This window comes from Naumovozyma castellii, chromosome 2 (assembly GCF_000237345.1).
Source record: "Naumovozyma castellii chromosome 2, complete genome".
Taxonomy (NCBI): Eukaryota; Fungi; Ascomycota; class Saccharomycetes; order Saccharomycetales; family Saccharomycetaceae; genus Naumovozyma; species Naumovozyma castellii.
In genome coordinates, this window is record NC_016492.1 from 114,342 (window position 1) to 135,602 (window position 21,261).

Genomic DNA, 21,261 nt, shown 5'->3' on the forward strand with positions numbered 1-21,261 from the left:
GTTATTGATAAAATTGATTAAAATCTACTACCAATGTGTTTTATTCTTATAAGTAACGAAAAAAATATTTACAATAATTAGATCAAATTAGTCTCTTCCAAATATGTACAAATGTGAGTCATCATCATTCCATAGTTTTTTTATCAAATCAACTAAACCATTATTTTTCGTTTCCAGTTCATAGACCCCATACAAACTCAATGCTGAACACGAATAAAGAAAGTACACAGCAGCTTTGTGCCACCTCCCATATTTCTCTTTCGGCAGATGGTCAATAATAAGACTAGTAAACCCGTACTGTGTATACAACAAAAATAAACTGGCTAATGTTCCATCTATTAGGGGGTGAAGCACTTCACCTGTGAATGATGCATAAAATGGAATGACTGTTAGTGGAAGCAACGCATACTTAGTGATCTTCTCATATTCCTCCTGGTAGGAACCTTCAAACTGTGATTGTTTAGGCAATTTATATTTCTCAAGCATTTGGGATCCCTTAGGTGTCTCCTTAAGCTCAGTGGCATTGGTTACATTATAACGTTTGGGTATGAGTGATGCTGCGTTTTTTATAGTAGTTAGCCCCGATAAAAAAAGGGTCCTCTGACAAAGAGACAACTTAGTCCCTAAACCTGCTGTTGCCATTGATCTGAACAACATGTTGTCGCTGCTTGGTCTTTTGATGAAATATGTCAGCCAACTGAACCACTGAATTTTAACCGTTACTTTCAAACGCTGAACTTTTGATGAGGAAGTCATCGCGTCGTGTGTTTACGACACAAAATAAAATATTCATTCTGGATCAAACGATTTGAAGAAGTAGGTAAAGTATAACACAGACAGACCAAAGAAAAGAAATGATATCCTTAAGGGGAATAATTAGGTTTTTTCAGGTACATGTTGTTGGAAGATTTCAATTAACACAAGGAGAAACATTGAGAGAGCTAACAACATTAACGTTCAAGATCTTAACTTTATGTCTCTGTTTTTTCCTTCACTCACTCTTTTCAACGGTTAGGAGTCTAATACTTTTTGTATCCGAGTGTTCAATTATTCGAAGGATTCAAATTTACAAAAAGAATTTTTGGAGTCAGGTCCCAATAATTGGGAAGTCTGCACTTAGGTGTTTGAATTACATAGATTCTTTCATTAATGTTAAAGTTGTGCTTTTGTTAGAAAAAATTATAAGTTCCATTGAGATATATTCACAATTACACGTCATAGAAATACTATTTAAAAGTAATTCAAATATCCAAGTATTCTTCACAGAAGATTCTGAAAGAATCGATCTACATGATGAAGATGACCAACAAACAACATTAGTAATATCCAACCACAGATCGGTAAATGATTATCTTTTAATAAATTACTTACTACAAGACACCTTACTTATAAAATATACTAGGAAAAGAGAAGTTCTAAACAGTTTTTGGAATAATAATAAGAGGATGATTCCTCAAATAAATTTTGTCTCTTGGGGAAAAATTTACAACTTCCCAAGACTATCTTTAATGAAGAACATTGCACTCAAAGATGAAAACACATACTGTAGGGAAGAAGAATTGGAGGAAGCTATCGAAAAAAATGGAAACCAAACCTTTGTGTTGTTTCCAGAAGTAAATATACTCACTACAGAGTTAGGAATGGTTCAAAGGAAACTCAATCAAGATTATATTTTTGTCACAAAATTTTATAATGTATTATATCCACGGTTCAAGAATTTTATCAGCACAATTAATTGTTTTGCCAATAAAATGAATATTAAAAAGATGAAGCACCATATGGTCATAAATGAAGCTAAACAGTTTTTAAATGAAAGGTTTGAGAAGATAGTCAATGTTTCATACGAGAGCATCAGAGAAAAAGATGCTGCCCAAGTTTCAATGTTCTTAGGTGGTAACCAAAGGCAATCACAATCCCAAAATAAAAAGAAAAAAACATCCTTCAAATTAAATCCAAACATTTACGACTTGACGATAGTGTATTATAAACCTAACTATACAAATATTGGTCACGATCACGTCAATGGTAATTTAAATCTCCACGAGGGTTACCAATTAGAACAAATTGTCCCTTCCTTTTTGGATTTTCTTAGAACATCCATTAAAAGTGTCAATGAAGAAAACAATGAGCCCATAATCATCATGATCAACATATCCAAAATCAAAATAGCTCCTTTATTGCCCATGACAGAGAAAAAGCTAGAAAAATGGTTGGAAAACCGGTGGGGAAAAAAAGATAAACTTATCAATAAATTTGAGACCAATATCAAAATGAAGTAAATATAAACAAGCAAAAATGTATACCGTTTATTACAATATAGTACAGTAATATTCTCTCTTGTAAATGTACGTAACACGCGATATCCTACCGCTTCGAAATTTCAGCCTTCAAATTTCTTCAATAGAAAATAAATAGACTGAACAAACCTTTATTTATATTGTTGGTATGACAATTACCAATAGAAGCGACAACAATCTTTGCTCAATTGAAAGCCATATACGTCTTCTAAACTTACCTTCCATTATTGGAGAAGAAATAAAATATTAGCATTAACCTTTATCAATTGACATGCTTTCCCAGAGTTCAATTCCTGAAGTAAAGGAAGAAGTCGTTGGCTATGCTCTCGAGGAGCGTAAATCCAAATTATCACAGTTTTTGGATCTTGGTCCACCAGACATGATTACCCTAATAAAATACCTGCCCTCCTCGAGTAATCCTGGTTCTGCTCAACTAAATGGACCTACTCATACTGCATCAACTGCATCCCCTGGCGCTGCTACAGAATCCTCAGTAGCTTCCATTCAAACGGTAGCTAATGATCCATCAACCTTAGTGACTGAATTACACTCTCATGATAAATTGAAGGGCGAAATTGGTACTTATTTTTATTCTTTGGGAGTGGACACTTCGGACCCAACCGCCATTACCATTTTCCTAAAGAAAATTGCTGATTTATTCGCAGATCATCCTCAAATTTGGTTTAGTAAAAAGAAACACTTTCATGTTGCAAGAATATCCTTATCTACCTGGAATACATTTAGAAAATGTGACGTCAACGTCATGGTACATATACCTGGAACAGTGCAAACGTTTGTATTGGATTTCAATGGTGAACAATTACAAAGCGAGAACACTGATGATATGGACCTAATTTGGGCGGAAACGTTTATTAGTGGTGTTGTTCGTTCTATCATGCTAATGAAGGATAGTTCTGAAGATGGTGAAATACAAAACTTGGTGGAGACATTAATTATCAACCCCTTGACATCAGGCCAAATTGGTAACACCACTGACACATTTATTCGTTTATTCCCATTAGTGTATGAAAGAGGCTCCTTATTGGGTGCGCCATGCTATGTGTCAAATGTAACTAATACTAATAATTACTTGGTGGAGACATTATGTACTATTGTCAAGCTAACGAATAGTATTGACAAGTGTCGTGAAATGCTAGAAGCATTGGTAGAACATTATCCTGAAGCAACAGTGATTTTAGCTCGAGTATTATTTGAAAATGATTTTGAAGTGGATGCTATCAAATTGATCCATAACACTTTAAATGATGAAACCGAAACTAACCATTCTAGACAACAAGTACTTAATTACACATCTGAACTATTATGTGTACAAGTCGACTTTTTATTGGATACTAAGATGGATTACAAGCTAGCTCAACAGGTGGCTCAAAAGGCGGTGAATTGCTCACCTAACGAATTCAGACCTTGGTATCTTTTAACAAAAGCATATATTAGATTGAAAGACATTGAGAATGCCCTACTAAGTTTAAATGCATGTCCGATGTCGCCTTTGAAGGAGAAATATATACTTAAAAGGGTGGTTCCATTTCCATCAGATGATTGTTTACATTTGCCGTTACCTGTGGACGCTGTGCTTGATGAGGTAACATCATTAAATTCTCAAGATGTACAGAATGAACACAAATCAGCAGAACCTAGTTTGGTCAATCTTTCTGCCTCCAATTTAAAATCGACCTTCCAAATAGCATATAAATTATTAACTGAACTAGTACAATTGACAGGATGGGAAGCTTTATTGAAAATAAGAACTAAAATGTTTGTCATGGAAGATGAATATCAAGGTTCAGTAGAAGCCAATATTGACAAACAATCTAGTAATGATGGTTTAAGTAGTAGACAGAGCAGTGGTCCATTACGTACCAAGAGACTTTGTGAAAGATGGTTAGATAATCTTTTCATGTTATTATACGAAGATTTAAAGACGTACACTTTATGGCAATCAGAGCAACTTTATTTTGATTCTCAGAATAGTAAATATAATAAATTAACTATTGAGTGGGAATTATTTGGACTATGTGCTCGTCGTTTGGGCCACTATCCAGAAGCAGCAAAGGCATTCCAAAATGGTCTGCAACAAAGATTTTCACCGCAATCCGCCAGGAAATTATTAGAATACTGTATCAAGGAACGTCAACATATTAGGTCAATATCAAATTTACCAAAATGTGATATGACTTCTTCCCAAATTGTCTCGCGTATTGCTGAACTAGACCATACAATAATTGATCTCTGTGTTAAGATTTGTTGTTGGAATCATCGTTGGTATATTGAGTTCTCATTGGCGTTGCTTGATTCATTAAGTGCTGTGGTATTTGATATGGGGTTGACGAAATTATCTAATGAAATATCAGTTATGTTTTCAGAATCAGTGTTTCAACTTGTAAAGGACAATATGCTAGACTTTTTTGAAAGATACACTAATAAATATTATGATTCATGAAGAAGACACGGACAAAAGGGAGAGACTATGGATATGAGATACCCACCTGTAATATATAATACTTTTTTCTAAATATAAATATTTGTTTTTTGGGGGTATATACAGAATATCTAAAGAATATTTTTTTATTCATGTTGCAACAAACAATACGTAGTGTGATTTTATTTTGGCGTGTCATCTCGGAGCGAAAAAAAAACGGTTGGCGATTGTAAACAAAAACATTCTAACCTTTCTTTAAGACCAGCACTACTTCAAACAGAGTAATACAAATCAGAAAGATCTCAATGGTACCAAATAAAATGGAACCTGATTTTGAAAAAATACAGACAGAAAGACTACCCACTTTGTACGAAGTTTTAGTGCAAAAGACGCGAGCACCGGTGGATTTATGGTCATTTTACACATTCCTTTCACAATTTCCGTATGCTATCAACTACCTAGACTTCTGGATGGACTTAATGACACACCTACGGCTATGTAAGGATTATGTGGATGGTATAAGGGAATCGTTGGTGGTCAATAATGAAAGACAGGGAAATTCTTCCTTATTAAATAATGAACATGCGCAGCAAGTTGAAGCTGATGCGGATGATTCGGCATCGGTGAGAACATCAGTACTATTGAATGCGTTACTGGAGGAAGGACATTTTGATCTAACGAACCCTGCGGGTGTGTCTCAATTGCTACAGGGGCAAGTCAATCATTCCCCTAAACTGGCTCAATTGATCGATGATTGGAACCGACATTCTCAGAATGTTGACGATTCCAACCGAAACAGAAGCAGTAACAATAACAGTAATAGCAACAATAATAATTTATCATCTATCCTAGATGATATTCTTAAGAGACAATCTCAATTAGAGGAGAAACCCAAAGTTACAACGAAGCAATTATTGAACAGTGCATTGAAGATATGCTCATTGTATTTATTATCACCAGAACAAAGTGAACGTTATCTAACCAATATACCTGATGAAGTAAGACTCAAGGCTGTGAATTTAATACAGCGTAATTCCAGACATGATCCCGAAGTATTTGACGAGTTAAAGAGTGTCTCATATCAATTTTTGGAAATTGATTGTTTCCCAAAATTCCTTAGTACAGTTGCGTTACATAATATTCACGATGAGATATCAGATTGGAGGTTTCATGCACATTCCACCGGAGGTAATCGTAATAAGTCTCAGGCATCATTAACGGAGAAAGACTTAGAATCTATGAGGCACATATCTAAATCACCATTTTCCACATACACCACGTTAAGTAGAATAATGTTTGGGTTACTGTGGTTAGGTGTTGGATTTTGGATTGGTTATACGCTAATATTTTTAAAATACGATAGAGGCATTAGAGTGGTGACCATTGTTCCATTTTGCATCGGTTCATATTTTGTCGTTTGTGGACTTTATCAAGTGGATATACTGTACTCGTGGTTTGGAATTACACAAAGATTATTATACAAAGATAGGAAAGTTACAGAAGATGGTTACGATGGGAATGTCCCTGTTGATGTAAAGGAAAGTAAGGACAAGATACCCTTTATTTTTGGGATACTGGGTGGTAGGAATAGACTTATTGAAGTGAAGCATCCATTCATCAGGAAGTTTCTTTTCCAAAGGGGATTATGGTGCTGTCTCTTGGTTCTTATATCTACGGGAGTTTTCACGGTAGTATTTAGTTGTGTACCGGGACATAGAGTATAACAAAAAATAAATAAACGGTTTCAGTCATTTGTTTGTTGTCTTTGAAATTAGACATGGCTGGCGCGAAACCCAAGGGTCCAAGCAAAAAAGTAAAAAGAGAAGAAAATCAGCACTCACGCTGGGGGTCGAACCCAGAATCTTCTGATTAGAAGTCAGACGCGTTGCCATTACGCCACGCAAGCTTATTTTCTTGTTTGAAACTGTATATCCTCCTTGCTTTAAGCAACTTTTCCATCACGTGCCGCCAAACCTTAATTCTACGTCAGCTTGTGTCATCGCGGCGCACGAGGCGCGTTATCTCGAGAAGACCCAAACACCACACTGCAAATGCCGCGGAAAATGCCGTTTTCTCGAGACTCGCTCTGGACTTTTCTTTTTTTGAGTCATTGAGCGCGTGAGCTCAATTTTTTGCAACTGAAAATTTTCAGTGATATAAATTACTTTACCTTATTATACTGTTTTTCCAGTAATTTCGATTGACTTCTACCCATTACTGTTTAATTAGTCTTTCTTTATCTCGCTCCACTTTTCTTTTTCTATTATCTTCTCTTTATACATCACCAAACAAACTAACATTAGTTTTTTTATAATAAGATTAAGACTCAAGCTCATTGATTCTCCCTGAAGAGTACTAATTTTATTTCCGATTCCTTTTATTTTAAAACACTTGTATGTTTAAATTATCCGAATCAGAATACACCTGCCAAGACTACATATCTGACCACATCTGGAAAACCAGCTCATATTAAAGACCACTTCAAAGTAAACTAAACATTTTTTTTTAATTCCAAGAAAAAAAAAATAACTAGAAAAAAACAAACAAACAAACAATAAACAAACAAATTAAATTAATAAACAAAAATTCAAAAATGTCCTGTGAAAAAGCTACTTTTACTATCAAGAACGGTCCATCCTTCGAAGGTAAATCCTTCGGTGCTGACAAATCCATCGCTGGTGAAGCTGTCTTTACTACATCCCTAGTTGGTTATCCAGAATCTATGACCGACCCATCATATCGTGGTCAGATCTTAGTCTTTACTCAACCTTTAATTGGTAATTATGGTGTCCCATCTACTGAAGAACGTGATGAATTCAATCTATTGAAATACGTTGAATCCCCTCACGTTAACGTTGTCGGTATCGTCGTTGCTGAATACGCATACGAATACTCTCATTGGGCTGCTGTGGAATCACTAGCATCCTGGTGTAAGAGAGAAGGTGTCGCTGCTATCACTGGCGTTGATACTCGTGAAATTGTTCAATACTTGAGAGAGCAAGGGTCCTCTCTAGGTAGAATCACTATCGGCAATGATGAACCAGTCGAATATGTCGATCCTATGAATACTCATTTGGTCGAACAAGTCTCTACAAATAAACCATTCCATATCTCCGGTAAGAACCCATCTGTTAACATTGCCCTAATTGATTGTGGTGTCAAGGAAAACATTATTAGATGTTTGGCTACCAGAGGTGCGAACGTCACTGTTTTCCCATTCGATTTCAGAATTCAAGATGTCGTTAATGATTTCGATGGTATCTTCTTATCAAATGGTCCAGGTAATCCAGAGATGTGTGACATTACCATTGCCAATTTGAAAGAATTATTAGAAAACCCTAAATTTATCGATATTCCAATCTTTGGTATCTGTTTGGGTCATCAATTATTGGCTCTAGCATCTGGTGCTAAGACTTTGAAATTGAAGTATGGTAACAGAGCTCATAACATTCCTGCTATGGACCTAACTACTGGTCAATGTCATATTACATCTCAAAATCATGGTTATGCTGTGGACCCAGAAACCCTACCTAAGGATCAATGGAAACCATACTTTGTTAATCTAAATGATAACTCTAATGAAGGTATGATCCATTTAACAAGACCTATTTTCTCTACTCAATTCCATCCAGAAGCTAAGGGGGGTCCATTGGATACTGCCATCTTATTCGATAAGTTCTTTGACAACGTGGCTCATTACAAGTTCATGCAACAATCAAAGAGAAAGTTGGCCGCTGTTCACCAATTGGATTTGACCGTCGATAAATTGTCAAAGGAAAGAGTCTTATTTTAATTTCTATATACCTTACCTATTTATCTATTCTTTTCATTAATATTTTAAATATAAAACAACCAATAATAATAAATGATCACTAAATCTAATGAACTATATGAAAAATTATTTGTTTTGGTTTTTCGCGTAAGTTTCATATGGTGTACGGAATTTAAAAGCGACATTAACATTGATGGAAAATTTAAATAAACTTCATCCTATTCCACATGAAGACACAATTAAAGATCAACAGCAAAACAGAAACAGCCAATCACCTGATACCCAAGAAATCCAACTATGGTGGAAGCTTTAGACACCGTTCCCATGGAAAAGAGCCCATCTTATTGGGAAGAAAGGAAATCTCAGTTCATCTTAACTACAGATCCCAAGATCGCTAAACAAAAGGATAAGAAGGATACGTATAAACGTTTCAAATATTTATTATCCTTGACGGACTTGTTTAGACACTTTATTAGCATAAAGGCCAAACATGATAGCAATATACAAAAGTTATTAAGAGAAATTGATCTAACAAACAACAATAGTAACCCATCAAAGAAAGATAAATACGTATCACGTCATCATAGGAAATCTGAAAAGGAGGAAGATGCTGAACTGATGGCTGATGAGGAAGCGGAAGGCGAAGGTACCATTGAAGATGAAGATTTTGTTAGTGAGTCCCCTGCCTTTATTAAAGGTGGGAAGTTAAGAGATTATCAAGTGCAAGGTTTAAATTGGTTAATATCGTTACATGAAAATAAACTATCAGGTATTTTGGCTGATGAAATGGGACTGGGGAAGACGTTACAAACAATTTCCTTTTTAGGTTACTTAAGATATGTCAAGAAAATTGATGGTCCATTCTTAATTGTCGTTCCTAAATCTACGTTAGATAATTGGAGAAGAGAATTTAATAAATGGACACCAGAGGTAAATGCAATCGTTTTGCATGGTGACAAAGAGGAAAGACATAAAATCTTATATGATATTGTATTAGAGGCAAAATTTGATGTCCTTATTACATCGTATGAAATGGTCATCAAGGAAAAAAATGTTTTGAAGAAATTTGCCTGGCAATATATTGTCATCGATGAAGCACACCGTATTAAGAATGAACAAAGTCAACTGTCTCAAATTATTAGATTATTCTACTCAAAGAACCGTTTGTTAATTACAGGTACTCCTTTACAAAATAACTTACATGAACTGTGGGCATTATTAAATTTCTTATTACCAGATGTATTTGGTGATTCTGGAATCTTTGATGAATGGTTCGAACAAAATAACTCTGAGCAAGATCAAGAAATTGTTGTTCAACAACTACATACAGTTTTAAATCCATTCTTACTCAGAAGAATCAAAGCTGATGTTGAAAAATCATTACTACCCAAGATTGAAACCAATGTTTATGTCGGAATGACTGAAATGCAAGTCAAATGGTACAAATCCCTTTTAGAGAAGGATATTGATGCAGTAAATGGTGCTGTTGGTAAGAGAGAGGGTAAGACACGATTGTTAAACATTGTTATGCAGTTAAGAAAATGTTGTAACCATCCATACTTATTTGAAGGTGCCGAACCTGGTCCCCCATACACAACAGATGAACATTTAGTCTTCAATGCCGGTAAAATGATTGTATTGGATAAACTATTGAAGAGATTAAAGGAAAAGGGATCCCGTGTGTTAATCTTCAGTCAAATGTCAAGACTATTAGATATATTGGAAGACTATTGTTTTTTTAGAGGTTACGAATATTGTAGAATTGATGGGTCCACTGCCCATGAGGATCGTATTGAAGCCATTGACGAATACAACAAACCCAATTCTGACAAGTTTGTGTTTTTGTTAACTACACGTGCCGGTGGGTTAGGTATTAATTTGGTTACTGCAGATACTGTTATCTTATACGACTCTGATTGGAACCCACAGGCTGATCTGCAGGCAATGGATAGAGCTCATAGAATTGGTCAAAAGAAACAAGTTACCGTGTATAGATTTGTGACAGAAAATGCTATTGAAGAAAAAGTTATTGAACGTGCAGCTCAGAAATTGAGATTAGATCAGTTGGTTATTCAACAAGGTACTGGTAAGAAAACAGCAAGTTTGGGAAGCAATAAAGATGATTTGTTAGAGATGATTCAATATGGGGCCAAAAATATGTTTGAGAATAAGGAACAACAGATTACAAAGGATGCTGATATTGACGAAATTTTGAAAAAAGGTCAATTGAAAACAAAAGAATTAAATGCCAAATATCAGGCCTTAGGTCTAGATGATTTGCAAAAATTTAATGACGTAGACAACCAATCTGCTTATGAATGGAACGGTAAGAATTTTCAAAAGAAAGATACCGATAAAGTGGTTAATTGGATTAATCCCTCCAGAAGAGAAAGAAGACGAGAGCAACAAACCTATTCTGTTGATGATTACTATAAGGAAATTATCGGCGGAGGTTCAAAGACATCAAAGTCAACCCCCCAACCTAAAATCCCTCGTGCACCTAAACTTATACAAGGCCAGGATTTCCAATTTTTCCCCAAAGAATTGGAATCATTGCAGGCAAAGGAACAATTAGCATTTAAAAGGAAAGTTAATTATAAAGTGACCTCATATGATGTTACGGGTCATGCAGAAGATGAAAGTGATGATGATGAATATGAAGTGGATGAAAATGAAGAGACTCAAGATAACGAAAACAAGAAACAGAAACTGTCAAAGGAAGAAATAGATAAGAAAATCAAAGAGGACCAAGAGGTTATAGACAATGCTCCTGAATTTACAGAAGAAGATGAACAGGAGAAGCAAAAATTAATATCAGAAGCGTTTAGTAATTGGACAAGACGTGACTTCGTCGCTTTCATTAATGCCTGCGCAAAATATGGCAGAGATAAAATGGATATGATTGAGAAGTCAATTGAAAATAAGACCCCAGAAGAAGTAAAAAAATATGCAAAAGTTTTCTGGGAAAGATATGAAGAGATACATGGCTATGAGAAATATATAAATACCATCACTAATGGGGAAAAGAAGCATGAGAAATTAAGACACCAAGAAGAACTATTGAAGAAGAAAATAGAACAATGTCAATACCCACTCCATGAGATGGTAATCCAATATCCGCCAAACAATGCAAGAAGAACATATAATACTTTAGAAGACAAATTCATGTTATTGATGGTCAACAAGCATGGACTAACTTCTGAGAAATTGTACGAAAAATTAAAACAAGAAATTATGATGAGCGATCTATTCACCTTTGACTGGTTCATTAGGACTAGAACAGTACATGAATTGTCAAAAAGAGTTAATACTCTTCTAACTTTAGTATCGAGAGAATCAGAATCACCAGATGCTTGGAAGAAAAAGAGAAATAGAAACCAAACCAAAGAGGATAGCATATCGCTGAACGACGCCATCATGGTCTCTAATGCCGACGAGGATGAGCATGTCGATAAGCTACCGAGAGTTGTTCTTCAGTAAAGAACTATTGCTTGTAGATATATTTCATGGATTATTTATAGAATTTAATTTAAACATTTTGTTGCGGATATAACCAATATATTAACTAGACTCTGGATATTTAGAAGTCAATTCCATATTATTATATAACGACACTTTCAGAATATTCTTCGAAAGGAGTGTAGTGTTATTTCCTCAGTTGGCATTGATGTCCTTTTAATCATAACACAACAGAGGCAAGCGCCTTTCCTTTCCAACCTGGGAGAAACCTATCCAAGGGTTTTCAATCATCCTTTCAATTTCTCAACAACTTCTTCAATATTAGAGACAGATTGCTTAAATCTGGCGTCCTGATCCTTAATCTTTTCCTGGATATCCTTCAAGGAATCTTCAATTTCCGAAGCTAAATCAAAAACCGTAACGACATTTTCAGACGCATCTATCTCCTTTTTCACTTCTGCCGTATTAGTATCATCAGTAGTATCCAACTTATCAGTACTCATTATTGATTGTATTCACACAAGCTGATAGCGAATGCGGTGACTTGTAGTATATTTTGTGTGGTTCATTCTCTGATGCAATTTCAGACTAGATAATTTGAAATTTCCGGTTAGGAAAAATCAATCAGTCCAAAAACTTCTCGACTGTTAATTAAAGACGAGTCCTTACAAGAAATGTTTGAAATCAGATCTCTGAGGACTTTACAACGATCATCTAGAGTATATATAAGATGCATTCATAATGATACGTTAAGGAATTTTATCGATCAAAACAGACTAATTTCTAAATCTACAGTTTTTCAAGGTAATCTATATGAATTTACCGTTCTACGAGAATTAGATGAAAAATTAGGAATGATAAACTTGTCAAAAGTGGGTGGTGCACATGATGGGGGTAGAGACATTAAAGGTATGTGGCCCATCTTCCAACTATATGAAGAAAAGATTTCAAATGGAAACGCAACTTCGAATCTGGAAAATATACCGAAACGCACTAGAGTTAATGGATCCCTCTTAAAGCCCTTAATTCATAAATATAATGAGCATGCTACTGACACAATCCTGCCAGCTTTAAAAGTTCTTATACAATGTAAGGCATTATCTACTACGAAAGTGTCACCGAAGGAACTAAGAGAATTGATTGGAACTTTCTCGTCAATGGTTGATTCCAAGCATAAGAATACGACAATTGCAATGATGTGTTCTCCTCACCTCTTAACAAAAGATGGTCTTACTTTGATTAATAATATCAAGATGCCGTTGATCTACACGAGGATTGAGATGCTAAGACCTATTGGGGATAACATATATGATATTGAGAATTCCGGGAAACTCATCAATTATTATGAAAATGAATATGCTGAACAACTTCTGCAAGGATTTGGGATAAAGAACTGGATTAATGAGTAAAATAAATAAATATTAATAATATTAATTACAAAAAATGAATCTATAAAATCTTAGAAGAAAACTGGATTTTGTCCAGTAATATAATGTTTAAAATCTGCGCCATTTCATCCCAACAGCAAAATATCTGGAAATGATATAAGAAACGCAACTTGCCAAGGCCATAACCCCAGAGAAGATAACGTAATGGGAATAATCCTTTGTACTCTTATCAGCAATAATAGCACCAGTAATTGGGATACCTGCCAATAAAGCCAATGAGACAACCATATACATTGTTGCATATCTTCTTCCAAATTCTTCCGTTTTGGATATTTGGCCACAACAAACTGGTAATAAAGAAAACGTGCTTCCTGAGAAGAATCCGTATAATGCACTCACCACATACATACTTGTCAAATCTTTTCCAAAGGGTAACCAGCCCACAAGCATGACAATGGCTAAAATGAATAGTGTTGCAATTGCCACGTTAAATCTTCCAAAAATATCACTCAAATACCCAGGAATCCATCTACCTAAGATCCCGGTCAAGTTAATAACCATGATCAACATATAACTATCAGAGGATGAGATTCCATAAACACCACAATAGGAACTGTAATATGTAATAGCTGCACAGCAACTTAATTCACCAAACACGGTCCCAATGACACAGAATAAGAATCTCATATCAGAAAAGGCCTTTGCATCAAAACTCTGTAAGATATAAACTCTAATTGTTTTCTTGAAACGGGATTCTTCACCATATTTTGATCTATCATTTTCAATGTCATCAGTCTTCTTTATTCTTTCTTTCCCCAGAACGATAGCGATGATTAGAAGTGCCAAATTGATGAATGCCCAAGTTCTGACACCCCAAACATAACCATAGTTTGGATCATTTTCTCTAGTCATGGCAAAGAATTTACGTAGTAGCAATGGGATCAAAGCACCACCAATGGACCCACCAGCGGTGGCAATTGCAGTGGCAGTACCTCTTCTCTTACAGAAATAATGTGCTGGTGCACTGACCAAAGGACTTAAAATGATACCATTACCGAAACCTGCAACAATGGAGAATGCAAGAATGAAATGCCAAAGTTTTGTACAATTAGCCAATGCAAACATCCCACCACAATGCAAAATGGATCCAAATATCATGGGTGCCTTAAATCCATTTCTATCAAAGTATGTCCCACTTAAAATACATGATCCGAAACAAATAAACAGCATCAATGAGAAAATCCACCCAATGGTGGAGGAGCTTTGATCAGCCAATTGATTGTTCTGAATATGATTTTCGACGACACCTGTGGCATTCAAAGTACCAAAACATGCGATCAACCCACAGAAGCATGCAAATACGACAATCCAAGCTCTTAACCCTCCTTCTGGATAGTACTCACCATCGCCATCAGCGAAACCATTGTCTTCGTTTTCAGTATCAGATTCAGAGATGCATCCATCTTCCTTCCCTCGTTCATGAGTAACCTCTTTGACTAGATCAGTTTGTAGTTTCTCCCGCAGTTTTCCATCAAGAATAGTATCTTCCGATATTAAGTCGTTCAATTCAGGTGTAGAAGTTGCAGATATATTGTTGTCATTGGTGAAATATGCCAAAAGATGTGTGTTGGAAGGATTGTGAGTCAAGTCATTTTGAGGTGTCTGGCTCTGCGCGTTGTTAGTGTGATCTGCAGGAGACATAATGATTATATTTTTATTAATCTTTTTGTTTCTTTTCTCTGGGAAGGGAAGTATAGTTTTTGAGATGAGATGCGATAGCATTGCTCTTAAATATGTCGAGTTTGATCCTTGAGTTGTTTGCTATTCTTATCCTAATAATTTTTCAGCTCTTCGGAATAGATCGTTATGACCCATACTGCAGAAAAAGAAAGAAAATGCAAGAAAAAAAATCTGTCATAAACGCGCGTCTAAGAAAACGGCGCACAAGGCCCGAAAAGAAAAGGACGGCATTCGTTTCCCGCACCTCGAGGATTGCTAGCTAGAACAGAACAGGCCCATGTTAAGATTCTGGACACGATCAACTTGGACATAATATGTGAGAGAGGGATGGTTAGAGACAACAAGGAGATGAGCAAGGTGTGAAAGGCTCCCCTGACCAGTCCAGAGCACCCCTTTAGCTCGAGGGAATAACGGACACCCCTTGGCGTTTATGTCAGACAATTGCTTATGTGAGCGCTTCGAGAAACTCCGTTACCGGTCGGAGGACAGTCGGTTATTTACGGGATTCGACCACTAGACCATCATCGTCTTGTTCTTTTTGGGCTTTGTCATCGCAAACTTGTCATACCCGTATAATCCAACAAGGGTGAAAAGTAACCCAATTATTTGACCGGCATTGACATGCGATTCCCAACACAGGGCAACTGAAATAACAACAATACGCTTCATGATATTAGCAATGGAGTAATTAACCGATGTCAACATACCAAGCAATTGGAAAGCTATCATGGCTTGAAAAAAATGCATTATGCCATGGATAACCACCAATCCAAGGATATGTAATGATAGATCTTGAAATCCACTCTTGTCCTTAATTAGCTCCCCAGTGAGGAATGGGAATAAGGTAAACAGAAATCCCACACACGAACAATAAAATAATATGGTTATCTTATCTAATCTTTTCTCCCTGGAAGCTGTTGTCGGGGTCAGGATACTATTATGGTCAATATGTTTTACTGCGAACATTTCCTTAGCAAAAATATTTTGAGTGACAAATATTAACATAGAGATAAACGCTGATAATAATCCAAACAACATGGATAACCCATTGCGTTCATTATTGCTCTTTCTTGAATTTCGATGAGTGCTCCAACAAGTTATCATAACACCAAAAATTAAAAATGATAATGTGGAATAGGTATATATGTTGTACTTTTTCTTTTGAATTAGAGCATAATAACCCACGGTGACAATGGGAGATAACGCCTTCACCGAGTGAACCAATGAAATAGGGATCAAAGTGGCTGCCTTATGGGACGTGATATGACCAATGAACTGAAATAACCCAAGCGGAAACACCGTCGCTAGGATGAATTGAGTAGGCTTTAAAAATGTATCAATGATGGATGTCTGAAAGTCACCATTTAAATAAGTCGGAAGAATACCATCGGGGAAATTAGAGAACATCTGACCTATAGAATTCTTCTTCAACATCGGCTTTTGATAAAAATTCACAATACTAGCAAAGAATAGACATAATATGGCACTTATCAGAAATTGTAATTCAGTTAATGCAACAGGATGCATGAACTTTCGTAGAATTGATTTGGACATATTACTCGAGATAGATGATACCACGTACCACATAAGGCACAATAAACTCATCTTGAAATCAACATCAGGCAGATGATCTTGGATATCCTTAGACATATAACCAAGTAATACCTCTTTCGCTGCGATACAGTTTTCTTGAATCTTTTGCAAAGCACTATTTCTAGAATCCAGGCCATAATGCCTAATTTCATAATCTGGTCTCTTCTGAGTGGCAGGAATTTGAAATAATGATTGATCATATAAGTTCTTATGAACCGAGTTCCGGCGCTTCGTCGTTGTGTTATATGTTGTAGATACGGACATTTTCAGTTCCTTTTTTATCTCACAGGAGCTATTATTGGGCCTAGATATATCTTGTGAAAGTCCCTTGCCTGATCTCTATCTGGCAACAGTCGTGATCTATAATTTGAATTTCATCGAATATTTTTTTTTCATTCCCATTGTTTATTTTTCGCTCGCGTGGGATTTTTCTCGCAACATAGAACATCTCAGCGGTTAAAAGTTTAACGCGTTGGGCGTAAAGTTACTTCCTCTATATGAAATATACAAACATGAACATATCATTCTAATCCTTACTAAACAGGTTTTTGGGAATCTCAATTTTCTCCTTCTGATTTCTTGCCATAATCTTTGCACGATTTTTAGCAAGTTTCCTTTTATTACTTTTGGTTCCGTGGAATTTTTGGGATAGTTTCTTGTACGCTTCCTTTGTTGTCAATTCATGACCATCTTTGTCCTTATAAATTAGTTGAACATCTGGGTTATAATTTTCCAAATCTCCGTCTTGAGTCTCCAAAGTGCTCCTCTCCATTGTAGGCGCCTTTGACTCAGATTCAAATGTCTTTTTAAAGATCGAATGGCCTTGGAGAAACTGGTAGGTAGACGCAAGACCAGCCGAAAAGTCAGGTCCCTGCGAATTATCTATGCTAGTTTCAACAAGCTGTGAAGGCTTTGAATCTGTTTTTGCTTCTATGATAGGGTTTTTAATAGATGGATCTGTATTTGCAGGGGTAGAATCATGTTCATTTGTAGTTACCGTGGCCTCTTCTCCAGAATTATCTACTTGCATAGATTCCAAAAACATAGTAGACTCATCAATTACAATTCTTGATGACGGTTGACTTCTTAACTTCGAGATTTCCTTAGATCTACGCTCATTTTCTAGCTTTTCTCTTCGTATTTCTTCTGCGATATCATCCGCAGTTCTATTCTCTGCATGAGATCTATGATCATTCTTTTTAGTCCTATTTTTTAGTTTCGGTATGCTGTAATTTTCATCCTCTTGTTCTTCTTCGGCCCTATGCAGATCTTCATCAATTAGGGTCACTTTTTGAATTTGAGGTGAAATTTTTATTTTGTTTCTCTTCATGAGAGGACCATCCATTTTTTTCTTTCTCTTTTTTATTTTTATTGCCTTAAAATCACCAGTATCAGAGTCACTCTCACTTTCATTGTCAAATAAAACTTTGATCTTCCCAGCATGTTCCTCTTCTTTAGAAGAAACATCTTTTTCTAGAACACTGTTTTCAGCACCAACAACCAATGTGGAAATTCCATCTTCCTTCTCATTAGCCTCATCCTTTTCAATAAATTTACTCCCAACCGCCAAATTCATTTTTCTTCTTCTTCTTTCCTTATTCATTTGTCGAAGTTCAATATTCCTCTTGTCCTCCTTGGCCTGTTGAATCGAAGTATCTTCCAATACATCATTGCCTTCGCCTTCATTAGCATCATCACTCAAAATATCGCTCTCCCTTAATGTCAAGATCGTTCCTTTTCCTACACCTAGATGATCGATCGTATGAGCTAATTTTAGTGTCGGGAGGTCGTCAACTTCATCATTAGTTGCATCATCTGAGTAAGATAGTTTTATTTTCGATTTAGTTTTCTTCTTGTCCTTACTCTGCCCTAAATTATCCAACCATCTATCACTCGTATCATTGCTTCCATCTAATAAAGTTCTTGAGCCTAAGCGTTCCTGATTTCTTCTGGTAATCTTCGAAAGTTTATCTCTTAAGAGTCTGACCTTCTCTCCCTCTATAAATTGGGGCTCATCAAAATAAGGTTTTTTTGGAAGATCAACTGTCTCTACAGTCTCATTTGGAATAGGCTTTAGTCCTAATGACACCCTTACTTTGTTTGTATCTTCTATCGATAATGCTTCCTTGGGAACCTTCTTTGTTGAATCAGCTTCCCCTTTGCTGATTTGCTTTAGACCAAGTCTTGCTCTTATTTCATTTGTTTCTTCTAAAGTCAAAGCTTCTTCAACCATTAGAAGAAGATAAATACAAGTTTCACAATCTCTATCTTTAAACTGTGATCTGAACTTCCCATAACTTGAGTTACTTTCAGAATTTCAAATTTTCTAAACAGCATCGCTAAGTAACCTTCTGGCTTGAAATTTTGAAATCAAAAAAATTTGTATAAATCTACTTAACAGAGCAGTTTTTCGAATCTAACAAGTACTATGTACTACTGACTTTCATTTGATTATATTTGTTATGGTTTAAAACATTATAGAAACTTTTCTAAATAAAATATTTGCTAAGATGCCTTTAACGAAGATGTGAATTTCTAATTTACAGAGTTTTTGTGGAATAAATCTAAAATAAAGCGGAGGTTTAAGGATGGAAATTTATATATGGATGATAGGCGAGAATGATCGGCTCTATTTCTTATCCTTCTTTTCCTTTTTAGACTTTTTGTCCTTCTTTTCTTTCTTTTCCTTCTTTTCCTTCTTTTCTTTCTTCTCCTTCTTCTCCTTCTTGGATTTCTTGGAGTCCTTTTCTTCATCATCATTTTCTTCTCTCTTTCTCTTCTTATCCTTCTTTTCTTTCTTGGACTTCTTTTCTTCCTTTTCTTCCTCTTCCTCTTCATCATCAGAATCGGAGTCAGAAGATTTAGCTTCAACAGTAGCTGTGTCAGCATCTGCATTGTAGGCTCTAGATTCACTAATCTCAACCTTCTTGGCTTCACGGACAACCTTTGGAGTAGTTCTCAAATCTCTACCTTCCAATTGGGACAATCTGTTTTCCACCTTAGCTCTGGATTCTAAACCAATGTCTCCGGCATCATCTCTGTCCTCAGCAAGAGCATCATAACGTATAGAAACAGCAGCCTTGGCAGCCAAGACTCTAGCAATCTTACCCTTGTTCTTACCGGTAGCTTGTCCCACCAAGGAAGCATGGTACAATAGACCGTACTTTGGTGTATCATGTTTAGTCTTCAAAGCTCTGAATAAAGCCTTTTCAGCACCTAAAATTTGAATAGTGGAAGCTGGTGATTTAGCCAAGGAGATCAAAGAACCAGAATGAGCAATTAATCTAGCACCAACCAATTCACCTACTAATTGAGTCAAATTTGGAGCAATTGCCTTCATTCTTGCTGATAAGTAGTTTGATAATTGTTCTCTGTAAGCTGCAAATTCAACAATTTGGTCAGCTAAACACTTGATGTTTTCCAAATCTAATTGTGTAATTTCTGTACCCATGGAAACTTCAGCGGCGGTCTTAACACGTTCTTCAATTTCTTCAGGTAAGATTTCACTCATATCAGTATCAGCGGCTTTAGATCTAATACCCATAGTTAAGATAATTCTGGCGTAAGCGACAGAGTCGGTAACAATCTTAGCCAGTTCTGGGAAATGCCATCCGTACCATTCTTTACATCTCATGGCGTATGTGTTTAATTCCTTATCTAGATCATCTAACAAAGCAATAGCTTGAATAATCATAACATCAACCTTATCAGCGGAGAACTTTAATTTATGACGACCGATGGAATGGGCTAAACCTAGAGACATCTTACTCAAGTCAGAATCATTCAACCCTGGTAGTAATTCTGGTAGGTATTCCTTAACAGCTCTGTAAATGTCAAGCGTCACTGCATCAGAGACAACGTTGAAGTTTAAACCTAACTTGTTGATAGCGTTGGCCAACTTGGTTTCACTGACAATCAAAGTAGACTTCTTATCCTTCTTAATTTCCTCTAATAACTTTTCTAATTGTGGAGAAACCTTACCTTCAATAATCGAGTTAGCTTCTTCCAATGCATTGGCAGCTGAGTTAAATTTGGAGAATGCTGCAATCTTGAACTCTTTCAAAACTTTGTCGGAGGTATCTAAATCTTGAATCAAGGAAGAAGACTTATAAATCTTCTTATCGGATGCCTTCAAAAGAGCATAACCAGCTGAGGTTTCAGTCAAAACGTAGGACATTTTTGTTCTTATATTAGTTTAGCTGCTTGAGAACCCTTGAAATATAGATTGTTGTTCAAATTTAATGTCAGACTTCGCTTAGAAGTTATTTCATTATATTATGAATTTTCTTAGTTGGAAAATTTTCGATGAGCACAGGGAATGAAAAATTTCTCTGCAATTTTTTTTTCATCTTCGTCGGAAGTGTTCAGAGCGACGTGCCGTAAAATTCAATTGGAAATAATAATAATAATAAAAACGTAGCTCTAACAGCAAATCTACTTAGAAGTCATGGTAAGATGTCAAGGATATGTTAGCTAGATTAAATGAGAGCATTCCCATTCAAAAATGAAAAGATTGGGCATAAAAGAAAGGGTTTCGTAGTAAAATGTGTATGTATATATGTAAATATGGTC

General features: G+C 35.9%; 12 protein-coding genes and 1 non-coding gene across 13 annotated transcripts, besides 1 other annotated feature; 6 read left to right on the forward strand and 7 right to left on the reverse strand.

Annotated features, from left to right (window-relative positions):
- Positions 1 to 87: 87 nt before the first annotated feature.
- On the reverse strand, positions 88 to 756 carry TIM18 (Tim18p; the record flags this gene model as incomplete). Its single annotated transcript, XM_003674488.1, has 1 exon — positions 88 to 756. One exon carries the CDS (start codon positions 754 to 756, stop codon positions 88 to 90), a length of 669 nt encoding a protein of 222 aa, XP_003674536.1.
- A 98-nt stretch (positions 757 to 854) lies between these two features.
- On the forward strand, positions 855 to 2,279 carry MUM3 (Mum3p; the record flags this gene model as incomplete). The annotated part of the gene is made up of 1 exon (XM_003674489.1): positions 855 to 2,279. The coding sequence occupies one exon, from the start codon at positions 855 to 857 to the stop codon at positions 2,277 to 2,279; it is 1,425 nt and encodes a 474-aa protein (XP_003674537.1).
- A 289-nt stretch (positions 2,280 to 2,568) lies between these two features.
- Positions 2,569 to 4,758, forward strand: BUD7 (exomer complex subunit; the record flags this gene model as incomplete). Its single annotated transcript, XM_003674490.1, has 1 exon — positions 2,569 to 4,758. One exon carries the CDS (start codon positions 2,569 to 2,571, stop codon positions 4,756 to 4,758), a length of 2,190 nt encoding a protein of 729 aa, XP_003674538.1.
- Positions 4,759 to 5,042: 284 nt separating this feature from the next.
- On the forward strand, positions 5,043 to 6,461 carry RAX1 (Rax1p; the record flags this gene model as incomplete). Its single annotated transcript, XM_003674491.1, has 1 exon — positions 5,043 to 6,461. The coding sequence occupies one exon, from the start codon at positions 5,043 to 5,045 to the stop codon at positions 6,459 to 6,461; it is 1,419 nt and encodes a 472-aa protein (XP_003674539.1).
- Positions 6,462 to 6,571: 110 nt separating this feature from the next.
- NCAS0Btrna14R lies at positions 6,572 to 6,643 on the reverse strand. The gene has a single exon. It is a non-coding gene; the product is annotated as a tRNA-Arg (tRNA).
- A 489-nt stretch (positions 6,644 to 7,132) lies between these two features.
- Positions 7,133 to 7,210: a sequence feature (Short protein (NCAS_0B00790, CCC68163.1) was converted to a misc_feature.).
- A 120-nt stretch (positions 7,211 to 7,330) lies between these two features.
- On the forward strand, positions 7,331 to 8,530 carry CPA1 (carbamoyl-phosphate synthase (glutamine-hydrolyzing) CPA1; the record flags this gene model as incomplete). The annotated part of the gene is made up of 1 exon (XM_003674493.1): positions 7,331 to 8,530. The coding sequence occupies one exon, from the start codon at positions 7,331 to 7,333 to the stop codon at positions 8,528 to 8,530; it is 1,200 nt and encodes a 399-aa protein (XP_003674541.1).
- A 276-nt stretch (positions 8,531 to 8,806) lies between these two features.
- On the forward strand, positions 8,807 to 11,989 carry ISW2 (DNA translocase; the record flags this gene model as incomplete). The annotated part of the gene is made up of 1 exon (XM_003674494.1): positions 8,807 to 11,989. One exon carries the CDS (start codon positions 8,807 to 8,809, stop codon positions 11,987 to 11,989), a length of 3,183 nt encoding a protein of 1,060 aa, XP_003674542.1.
- A 266-nt stretch (positions 11,990 to 12,255) lies between these two features.
- BIL1 (Bil1p) lies at positions 12,256 to 12,471 on the reverse strand (the record flags this gene model as incomplete). Its single annotated transcript, XM_003674495.1, has 1 exon — positions 12,256 to 12,471. One exon carries the CDS (start codon positions 12,469 to 12,471, stop codon positions 12,256 to 12,258), a length of 216 nt encoding a protein of 71 aa, XP_003674543.1.
- A 171-nt stretch (positions 12,472 to 12,642) lies between these two features.
- RRG7 (Rrg7p) lies at positions 12,643 to 13,377 on the forward strand (the record flags this gene model as incomplete). The annotated part of the gene is made up of 1 exon (XM_003674496.1): positions 12,643 to 13,377. The coding sequence occupies one exon, from the start codon at positions 12,643 to 12,645 to the stop codon at positions 13,375 to 13,377; it is 735 nt and encodes a 244-aa protein (XP_003674544.1).
- An 87-nt stretch (positions 13,378 to 13,464) lies between these two features.
- MCH5 (riboflavin transporter) lies at positions 13,465 to 15,138 on the reverse strand (the record flags this gene model as incomplete). Its single annotated transcript, XM_003674497.1, has 1 exon — positions 13,465 to 15,138. The coding sequence occupies one exon, from the start codon at positions 15,136 to 15,138 to the stop codon at positions 13,465 to 13,467; it is 1,674 nt and encodes a 557-aa protein (XP_003674545.1).
- A 471-nt stretch (positions 15,139 to 15,609) lies between these two features.
- On the reverse strand, positions 15,610 to 16,953 carry SLY41 (Sly41p; the record flags this gene model as incomplete). The annotated part of the gene is made up of 1 exon (XM_003674498.1): positions 15,610 to 16,953. One exon carries the CDS (start codon positions 16,951 to 16,953, stop codon positions 15,610 to 15,612), a length of 1,344 nt encoding a protein of 447 aa, XP_003674546.1.
- Positions 16,954 to 17,215: 262 nt separating this feature from the next.
- Positions 17,216 to 18,922, reverse strand: SNU66 (U4/U6-U5 snRNP complex subunit SNU66; the record flags this gene model as incomplete). Its single annotated transcript, XM_003674499.1, has 1 exon — positions 17,216 to 18,922. One exon carries the CDS (start codon positions 18,920 to 18,922, stop codon positions 17,216 to 17,218), a length of 1,707 nt encoding a protein of 568 aa, XP_003674547.1.
- Positions 18,923 to 19,318: 396 nt separating this feature from the next.
- NOP58 (RNA-processing protein NOP58) lies at positions 19,319 to 20,866 on the reverse strand (the record flags this gene model as incomplete). The annotated part of the gene is made up of 1 exon (XM_003674500.1): positions 19,319 to 20,866. The coding sequence occupies one exon, from the start codon at positions 20,864 to 20,866 to the stop codon at positions 19,319 to 19,321; it is 1,548 nt and encodes a 515-aa protein (XP_003674548.1).
- Between the last annotated feature and the right edge of the window lie 395 nt (positions 20,867 to 21,261).